The 9,349-nt window shown below is 56.6% G+C and overlaps 2 protein-coding genes and 1 non-coding gene across 3 annotated transcripts in view; all 3 read left to right on the forward strand.

The window, feature by feature from the left end:
• The window catches only part of ZNF213 (zinc finger protein 213), an 8,281-nt gene extending 4,678 nt beyond the window's left edge, over positions 1-3,603 (forward strand). Inside the window, exon 6 of the mRNA XM_004706184.2 lies at positions 2,351-3,603. Within this exon, the coding sequence (XP_004706241.1) occupies positions 2,351-3,024 (674 nt within the window). The 3' untranslated portion in view covers positions 3,025-3,603. The remainder of the gene's footprint in view (positions 1-2,350) is intronic.
• A 770-nt stretch (positions 3,604-4,373) lies between these two features.
• Positions 4,374-9,349, forward strand: part of LOC101647320 — a 6,609-nt gene continuing 1,633 nt past the window's right edge. The window contains exons 1-9 of the mRNA XM_045285975.1: positions 4,374-4,485; positions 4,566-4,706; positions 4,779-4,974; positions 5,071-5,159; positions 5,610-5,720; positions 5,854-6,021; positions 6,678-6,900; positions 7,155-7,271; positions 8,328-8,402. Of these exons, the coding sequence (XP_045141910.1) occupies positions 4,411-4,485; positions 4,566-4,706; positions 4,779-4,974; positions 5,071-5,159; positions 5,610-5,720; positions 5,854-6,021; positions 6,678-6,900; positions 7,155-7,271; positions 8,328-8,402 (1,195 nt within the window). The 5' untranslated portion in view covers positions 4,374-4,410. The remainder of the gene's footprint in view (positions 4,486-4,565; positions 4,707-4,778; positions 4,975-5,070; positions 5,160-5,609; positions 5,721-5,853; positions 6,022-6,677; positions 6,901-7,154; positions 7,272-8,327; positions 8,403-9,349) is intronic.
• Positions 8,865-9,023, forward strand: LOC115867987. The gene has a single exon (XR_004045357.1). It is a non-coding gene; the product is annotated as a U1 spliceosomal RNA (small nuclear RNA).

Genomic DNA, 9,349 nt, shown 5'->3' on the forward strand with positions numbered 1-9,349 from the left:
TCTGTACCAGTGTACATCCTCTGGTCTAGCTGGATTTGTAAGGTAGAAATGCAACAGAACAGCAAGGGGGACAGAACAAGGAATTCCCGAGGGAATACCAAAATAGACTTTGAGGCAGGGTGTGGCACCCATCAGATTCGACAGGAAAACACTCCTAAAGGTTAACAAACAGACCTTGAACTATTTACAGGCCTTTCTCTTGTCATTGGTTTTTTGGTGTTTTTGTTTTGTTTTGTTGCTTTGTTTTGCTATGTCTTGTTTTTGTGCATGTTATCTCTGCAGGTCTGTCTAAATAAGATAGGCAGGATAAACAATCTGGAGGAGAAAACAACAGGACTGACGATTCCTGGGGGACATGGAAGAGGGGGAGGGGGAGGAAAGGAAGTGGGTGTTAATAAACCCGGGGACAAGGGAACAACAAGTGATCCAAAAACGTTGGTGAGGAGGGTGTAGGAGGCCATGGTAGGGCTTTATCAAGGGCAATGTAACAGAGGAATTACTGAAACCCAAATGAAGGCTGAGCATGATAGTGGGACAAAGAAAGTAAAAGGAAATAGAGAAAACAACTAGGAGGCCAAGGGCATTTATAGAGGTCTAAATATAGACATGTACACATGTAAATATTTTTATATATGAGGATGGGGAAATAGATTTATGTGCATATATTTATAGGTTTAGTATTGAGGTAGCAGATGGACATTCGGCCTCCACTCAAGTACTCCCTCAATGCAAGAATACTTTTTTCTATTAAACTGGCATTCCAAGATGCTCACCTTCCCTACATGATCGCTGAAGACAAATGGATGCATAAGCAAATGTAAATGGATGCATAAGCAAATGTGGTGAAGAAAGCTGATGGTGTCCGGCCATCAAGAGATATAGCGTCTGGGGTCTTAAAGACTTGAAGATAAACAAGCGGCCATCTAGCTGAGAAGCAACAAAGCCCACGTGGAAGAAGCACACTAGCCTGTGTGGTCACAAGGCGTTGATAGGATCAGGTATCAGGTATCATCAGAACAAAAACTCATGTCATTGTGAATGAGGGGGAGTGCCGAGTGGGGACCCAAAGCCCATCTGTAGGCAACTGGACATCCCCTTATAGAAGGGTCTCCGGGAGGAGACAAGCCAGTCAGGGTGCAGTATAGTACCAATGAAACATACGACTTAACTCTAGTTCTTTAATGTTTTCCACCCACCCACCCCCACACCTATCAGATCATCAGTTTACATTCAGCAGCTGGTACACATTTTATTTCATCCCATCCAGGTCAGTCCCTCAGTGTGCTATTCCTGATCCTACATTCTCCCAGGGTTCCCCCTTTCCATTCCTCCTTACCTAGACTCAGCTTTGTCCCTGATTTTAAATGGACGGTTAGTCTAACACGGGTGAGTTCAGTTCCAGGCCTGATGAGGACTGACAGGACCAGAGTCTGGGGTGTGTGTTGTCCAACAGTCTAGCCAATCAATAAGCTTGGTCTCTTAACAACTTTGAGTTTTGGTACACTTTTTTCTCCCACTCTATCCAGTACATTCTAGTGGAAATCCTTTCAAAGTAATTGGTACTGTAGCTGGGTACCATCTGGTTCATCTAGGTCTCAGGCTTGTGAAAACTGATGTTTGCATAGTCTTTAATCCATTGGGCCAATTGTTTCCACGAGTCATTTGATTTTCATCTCTCATCTTCCCTCTGGATGGGGAGAGGCAAATCGTTCCACCTTAGATCGCTGCTCACCAGCTTCTAAGGCTCCAGTTCTGACTTGGCCAGAACAAGATGCAATCCATTGTCTTTGGGAACCAAGTTATGCCAGCTGACCTTGGGGTCCCCGAGACGACGATCCTGAGTCCCCAGACCCAGTACTCATTCCTTAAAGGTATTTGGTTATGTCTAAGTAGTTTTCTTAACTCTGCCACCTGTATGTCCCACCACAGTCATGGACATGTTTGCAGCATTTACAAATATCCTCCATGGAACCTGGAAGTATGGTTCCTGGCTGTACATCCACACCCCACACCTGCTCAGCCCACATGTCTAGCCAGCCTGGACCTCTTATTTTACATTGTGTTCCACGTTTTCCTCCCACCCTGCCGAAGAGAGCCAGTCCTCTGTCTGGGAGTTCCAATAGCTGGGCTTCCGATATTGGGAGTTGAAACAGAGACAGGATGTTGGTCCGGTGACTTGCCAAAGCCCCTGGTATCCTACCCGGCTGTAAGCTCAGGACTGCCCTGACCTGCAGTCATTTTGTGGGGGAGACATTGATGCTCAGGCCACTCTGACCCAGGAGCTACCCCAGGGTCAGCTGTGGACGTCCAAACCCAGCGAGACTCAGTCCCCCTCCTCTTCCCCCAGCAGGTTTAGGGCTCCAAAGTCAGAGCGAGCCATCTCAGCTGGAGGAGGCGGCGGCGGCGGCGGCGGCAGCAGCAGCGTCCCCTGACCCAGCCGGCGGTGACACGGCTGTGTTCTGGAGCTCCGAAGAGGCCGAGGGCTGGGAGAGCGAAAACAGGCCCGGGGAGGGGCCGCGGGCGGGGGCGGCGCGGCGGGGACGGCCCCCCATGCGCCGGCAGCAGTTCCAGGAGCTGGCCGCCAAGCGGCCCCACGGCTGCGGGCAGTGCGGCAAGCGCTTCCGCTGGGGCTCAGACCTGGCGCGCCACCAGCGCACGCACACGGGCGAGAAGCCGCACAAGTGCCAGGCGTGCGAGCGCAGCTTCCGCAGCTCGTCGGACCTGGCGCGCCACCAGGGCGTGCACACAGGCCAGAAGCCCTTTGCGTGCCCCGAGTGCGGCAAGAGCTTCAGCCGCAGCGCCTACCTAGCCGACCACCAGCGCATCCACACGGGCGAGAAGCCCTTCTCGTGCCCAGACTGCGGCAAGAGCTTCTCGCTGCGCTCTTACCTGCTGGACCACCGGCGCGTGCACACGGGTGAGCGGCCCTTCGGCTGTGGCGAGTGCGACAAGAGCTTCAAACAGCGCGCCCACCTCATCGCCCACCAGAGCCTGCACGCCAAGATGGCCCAGCCGGTGGGCTGAGCTGGCGCCCCTGCCGGCCAACCGGAACTCACTCCCACTAAGAGGGTTCTCCCACCCGAACCTGGACAGCCGTCCAGCACCCCAGCACCGCACCTCCCTTCTCACAGAGGCCATAGATGGGCAGTGGGGGGCGCAGACAGGGCTCACTACCGCTGTAGCCACTGGCCTGCGGTCTATTTCTGGGGGATGCAAGGCCGGGCCCTTTGCCTGTTCCAGCCAGTGCCTTCCTAGTGTGGGTGGAGGATGTGGGGCAGCCTTGTGGCCCTCCGGTCCCCCGCTCCCCAGCAGGGTCTGGGTCTTGGCAGCTTCCCTGTGGGGGTACAGGAACTTCTCGGCCCTGCCCTTCCTCCTGTGACCTCTGCCCTGCCCTGGAGACACTGGCATTGCCTGTGGTTCTCAGCACTGTGCCCAGCTGCGCCCGGAGGGCTTCCCACTAACCAGTGGGCAGAACTGCCCCTTAGGCACTGCATCGCCGCTGCATTTTGGGCAGCTTTTTGTAGCAGGGGACAGACTTCTTGGAAGGCCCTGGGCCAAGGTCCCCAAAGGGCATTGGAGGGCTTGAATAAACATGAATACCTGGCTCCAGTTGCTTTTTGAGGGGGGGTGGGCCTAGGCTTCCTGGCCTGGCAGTCCCATGACACTGGGCCCCAAAGAATGCAGCACCCAGGCCTGGAAGCAGCTCAGCTGGGACAACAGGTATCACCCCATCCTCCTTGGCATGACAAGGCTGGGGGCCAGGATTCAGGAGGCTTTGCATCTAAGAACTCCAGCCGGGCAGGTAGTCTTCCCCAGGCCTGGAAACTCCCCGTGGCAGCATCAATAAGGTGTTCAGGTCTAAGGTCTGCCCCTGCCTTCAACCTCTGGAAGGAGATGTGCCCAAACCCAGCCCACCCTACCCTGGTAGAGGCCTGCACAGTGGGTGCTGTGTTGGGTGCAGGGCCCGGCTCTGGTCACCAAAAGCAGCCCCTCCCTGAGCCCGGTGTGGGGGTGGCAGGAGACAACATGTTCCTGCCCTTTAGTACAGGGCCTGTGATTGGCTGCTCCCTCTCATGGGTTCCTCCTCGCTTGCCAGAGACCTCCAGGCCACTGTTGCCACCCTGAGGGCTCTATACCTCTGCCCACCTTGGGCCCAGGACCTGTGCAGGCAGCCTGCGGGGTTGGCAGCTCCCGGGGGAGCAATCAGGTGTAATGAGATCAGATAGGAGTGGGCCAGGAGCTAAGAATAGGACCAACTGGGACGTACCCTGGAGCAGGGCTCCCAAGAGCAGGGGACAAGAGTCCAGCCCAGCCCATAAACAGGGCTGATAGCACTCAGCTTTGGAAGAGGGCAAGGGTTGGAACCCGGGGCCGGGGCCAGAGGGGAGCTTGAGGAAGCTTCGCTGGACCATGGCCTTCCTGGTGGCTGGGACCCTGCGGGTGGCCGCACAGATGGCAGACACTTGGGACAGCCTGGCCAGAATGGTAGCAAGAGGATTGGCCTGGGGTGCCCCCTGTCTCCGGGCTGTGCCCGGCCCAGCCCAACCATGGCCTTGCCTCCCCAGGGAAGGTACAACATGTTGGGCCCCAAGGTGGCCCTGATGCTGAGCAGCCCAGGAGTGCCGGCCACTACTGTCACCGCCCTGGAGGGCCTGCTGCAGGCCTTGGGCTTTGAGCGTCCTGAGCAGAGGGAGGCCTCCCTTCAGGTGAGCCCTTGCCCACCACCTGAAACCTGTTGCCCAGCACCCTCCTGAGGCAGGTCTTGGTCTTGCCCCCAGGACTTTCTGGAGGAGGTAGCTCGATTCCGGGAGCAGCTGGACACCCTCGGGAGCCCCATAGGGTGTGCACTGGTGGCCTTGGTGATCCCCCGAGGGCAGCTGAGGCGGCCCCAGAGGCTGGCCCAGGAGCTGAGTCACTGTGGGGCCCTGCAGGGCCGTCCCAAGCTCCTCCTGCTGTTGACCAGTGCGCCCGGGGGTGAGTGGACTGGGTAGGAACCCCTGACTCTGGGGTAGGGAGTGGGCAGAACCACGGGCTCCCTGAGCCCATACCTATATACTCTCTGGTTCCCAGCTACTGCGGAGCCTGGAACCTTCCTCCAGGGTCTGGCTGAACTCAGTGGCTGTTGTCCCCACTGGTCTCTGATGCGGCTGCTGACAGAGGTGGGCACTCCTGGGTCAGCCCCCCATTCCTTCCATGAAATCATCCTAATCCTCCCCTCCCATCCTACATGGCACCCCCTCACAGCCCCCGACAGGTTGTCAGCAGTGCCAGTTAGGAGCAACTTGCCCTTCACCCATCCCTGTTCACGCAGGCTCCGGCTCACAGGCAACTCTGTGAGCTGTTACAAAGGGCCTGTGCCAGGTCAGCCTGTCCTAGGGAGCCACCACCCTGTGCACACTGCCCACCAGGCTTAACCCAGCCTGTGACCTCGAAACGGGACTCACAGTTCCATCCGTCTCGTCTTGCCTTTCTCTGGTTTGCTCACTCTCCCTGTTTTGGGGATGACTTCAAAGAGACAGCTGTGGCTATCACTCCCTGAAGCGGGGGTCTGGCTTTCCCCTGCCCCCACAGAGCAGCCACCTGAGGGGCCCTCTGGCCCTATCTCCCAGGTCTTCCACAGGGTGACCGAGGATCCCACAGGAACCATTCCCTGCCCAGTCCTACGCAGCTCCTTGCGGGGGGCGCTGTACCTGGGAGACATGCAGGCTAAGAGGCCTGAGGTGAGTGGGACCGGGAAGTGGCTGCCAATCCTGTGGCTGCAGCTGAGACTGAGACCCAGAGAGCAGGACACCCAAAGGTGGGGACAGGGCTTCCTCCGAGACCGCTGTGGTCAAACCTTCCCCCTCGCTGCAGCTGGTGTCCAGTCCTGGGGCGCAGTATGACCTGTCTGGGGCCCGGGTGGCCCTCCTCCTGGCCGTGCTCCAAGGCCGGCCTGGGGCCCAGTGTGACATGGCAGTTCTGGAAGACCTATGTCAGACCCTGGGCTTTGAGACCACCGTGAGGACAGACCCCACGGCCCAGGTGAGAGGGGAGTTCTGGAGGGCAGGGGGGTTCTGATGTAGAGGGCAGGAGTTCACCCAGAAGTCTAGCCTCCATTCTCCTTGCTGCATGCTATCCTAGGCCCCTTTGGTCTCCCATGCCATTAGTTCCCTGGCTGCCAGCCAGAGCCCCCAGCTGATCCCTCAAGGTTGATTGATCTCTCAACATTCCAATTTCCTTCCTGGACACCCATCAGTCACCGCTCTCTCTTTGAGCCTCTTAACTTTCTGGCTGTTTCCCTGAGGGTGCCAGAGAACACTGATTGAGGGAGGCTGAACTGCATGTCTGGCTAAGTGCTGGCCTGAACGGAAAGGTGGCTGGTTCAAACACCCCCCGGCTCTGCAAGAGACAATGGGGCATTCAGCTTCTGTCAAGGTTGACAGCCTTGGCAACACTATGGGACATTTCTGCCCTGTCCTACAGGGTTGCTATGGGACCACATCGACTTGGAAGCCATGAGTAAAGAGGTCAGGCTGACCCAGCCCTGCAGCAGGGTGTTTGGATCCCCCCCCAGCTGGGTGTGGGAGGGTGGACTAGGGCAGCCAGGGTCGCAGATCGGAGGAAGCCTCTTGGCCCTGCCAGCCTCGAAGTCCTTTCTCGGTTCTCCTGCCTCAATCTCTGCCCCTGTCCTGCCCAAGGCATTCCAGGAAGAGGTGACCCAGTTCCGGGAGCAGCTGGATGCCCGAACAGGTCCCGTGAGCTGTGCCCTGGTGGCTCTCATGGCCCATGGCGGTCGGCAGGGGCAGCTGCTGGGGACAGACGGACAGGAGGTGCACCCAGAGGCCCTGGTCCTGGAGCTGAGCCGCTGTGGGGTGTTGCAGGGCTGCCCCAAGATCTTCTTGCTTCAGGCCTGCCGAGGGGGTGAGAGGGGCTAGGGTCACCTGCAGACTCACTTGGCCTGGCCTCAGGGGACAGCTGCCTGCCCTGACTTTCCCACCAGCCCTCCTTGACCTTCCTGCTATCCTCTCCCTGCCTGCATGTCCTTGAGCACATGACCTGCATTCTGGATATTTCCAGCCTGTGGGCCTGTCCTGAACCCAACAGTCTGGGCTCACTTGGATGCCACAGTTCACATGGGCTCAGGACCCACCCCTGAAGCTTGTGCTTCTCCCCAGGGCACAGGGACTCTGGCATGGGGCCTGCTGCCTTCTCCTGGTTCTGGAGCTGGCTGCGTGCACCTCCGATGGTCCCCTCCCACGCCGATCTCCTCCAGGTCTATGCTGATGTACAAGGTGGGTTCTGTGTCTTGAAGCCTGATGCAGCGCTGGTAGTGAGAACCTTCCAGAAAGCATCTCCTTGTTATAACGAGGAGGAATGGCAAGGCTTCCTAAACTGCTGAGCTTCTCCCACTTGAGTCCTGCTGGCAAGAAGGTGAGATCACTCTTCTGTGGCCACCCAGCTTGGGTTGGGGGCAAAGCTGGCAACTGAACTTGGTTTTCCCTTGGTTATGAGATAGGCTGCTCATCTGAAGGTCTGCAGTTTGAACCCACCAGCTGATCCATGGGAGAAAACTGAGGCATTCTCTGCTCCCGTAAAGACTTACAATTTTGGAAACCCACAGGGGCCTTCCTATCCTGTCTTTTAGGGTTACTGTGAGCCAGAATCAACCCCTGGCAGCGGGGGTGACTTTTTTCACTGCTCCCGAGCCGAGCCAGACACAGTGTATTGGCCTCCTACTGCACCACAAGCTCCAGGAGTTCAAGCTCAGGGTCAGCAGGGTGATTCCTCTGGTGGCTTTGAGACATGCTGTTCTAACCCTCCCTCCCAATTTCTGCCGGCTCCCAGCTGTTTTTGGCTTGCAGCTGCAGCTTGGCAAGGAGTGCTTCCCTCTGCCTGCCTCTCGGTCCCTCTGTCTCCTGTATAAGGATACTGCTAAGGAACCCTGGTGGCACAGTGGTTACTCATTGGACTGCCAATCACAAGGCCAGCATTTCACAACCATTGGGCACACCATGGAGAAAAAAACAAGGCTCTCTACCCCTATAAAGAGTTACCATCTTGGAAACTCATAGGGGCAATTCTACCTGGTTCTATAGGGCGGCTCGGAATCGACCTGATAACTGTGGTTTGTTTGTTTTTCCCCCATTGGGACCTCATGTTAACTGACAATATTGCCAAAGATCCCATTTCCAAACAAGGACACATTCACAGACACCACAGGTTGGGACTTCAGCACCAATTGGGGTGGACAGGGGCCACACACTGCAATTCAAAACAAGTAGGGAGACCTCGCAGGGGGCGAGTGGGGTTCCAGGATGCTAGGTAAGTGGCATTGACTCCTCTTGCAGGCAGCTCCTCTGGGGTGCCCCGTCCTGGGAGTGCTGACCACGCAGACATCCTGACGGTCTATGCAGCGGCTGAGGGTAAGGGACACGTCAGCAAGAGGCCCACGTTCACACAGGGCCCCACTCCCTGGTCTAAAATCTGAGTTGGCTGCAGGGCCGGCCAGGGCTGAGCTGTTGGGGTGCAAGGGTCACCAGTTGGGTTGCAGTCAAGCTGTCTTCCTCCCATGGCTTATTTGTGATAAGGTGAAAGAAAGTGCCTTGCCTGCCCCATTCCTGCTGGACTAGGCTGTAAGCTCCAGGAGGCACGGTGAGTCTGGTTGGTCCCAGGACCCCACCCAGAGCCTGGCAGTAGTAGGCGCACAGTTGGTGCTTGCTCAAACATCATATCCATCCGTATGTTCACGGCACAAATCCTGAACACCCACATGTCCCAAAATCAGTGATTCCCAAAGTAGGCAATACCACCCCCTGTGGGGGCAGTGGAATGATCCAAACCAAAAGCAAATTTGGTCATTTGGCAGTGGAAAGAAAGAAAAGGGCATACTTACCCGGCAGGGGAGACACCATGATCCCAAAGGTAGTTTTCCCAGGGCGAGGCTCCTGCATTGCACTGTGGGTGTGCTGACCCCTGCGACTTCCCCCAATGCGGGAAACTGCATAATTTGTGGTAGTGCGGGACTGTGTTTGTGCTCTCTCCTGTAAATAAAAAAAAAGAAAGAAAAAGGGCAAAGACAAAAAATAGTTTTAAAGGCTTATTTCAGAGCTCCAGGGCGAGGTTCATTGGTCCCTAGTTGGGGCCAGAGGAGTCGCGCTGCCAGGGGCGGAGGGGAAGGGTTTTATAGTACTGGTCAGAGGTTAAGGCAATTGAGGAATTTCCCATTGTGGTCTGACTGTTTTGCAAGGTGGTCAGTAACAGTGTAACGATGTAACAGTGCTTATCTGGAGCTGCTATCCACCTGGGGCAGCACTTGAAGGGCCATCATCAGGAGTTGTTGCACACCCTTGCTCATTGTCGTCAGGGTATT

Source organism: Echinops telfairi, unplaced genomic scaffold (assembly GCF_000313985.2).
Source record: "Echinops telfairi isolate 266 unplaced genomic scaffold, ASM31398v2 ScPeMD7_5;HRSCAF=22, whole genome shotgun sequence".
In the NCBI taxonomy this organism is placed as follows: domain Eukaryota; kingdom Metazoa; phylum Chordata; class Mammalia; order Afrosoricida; family Tenrecidae; genus Echinops; species Echinops telfairi.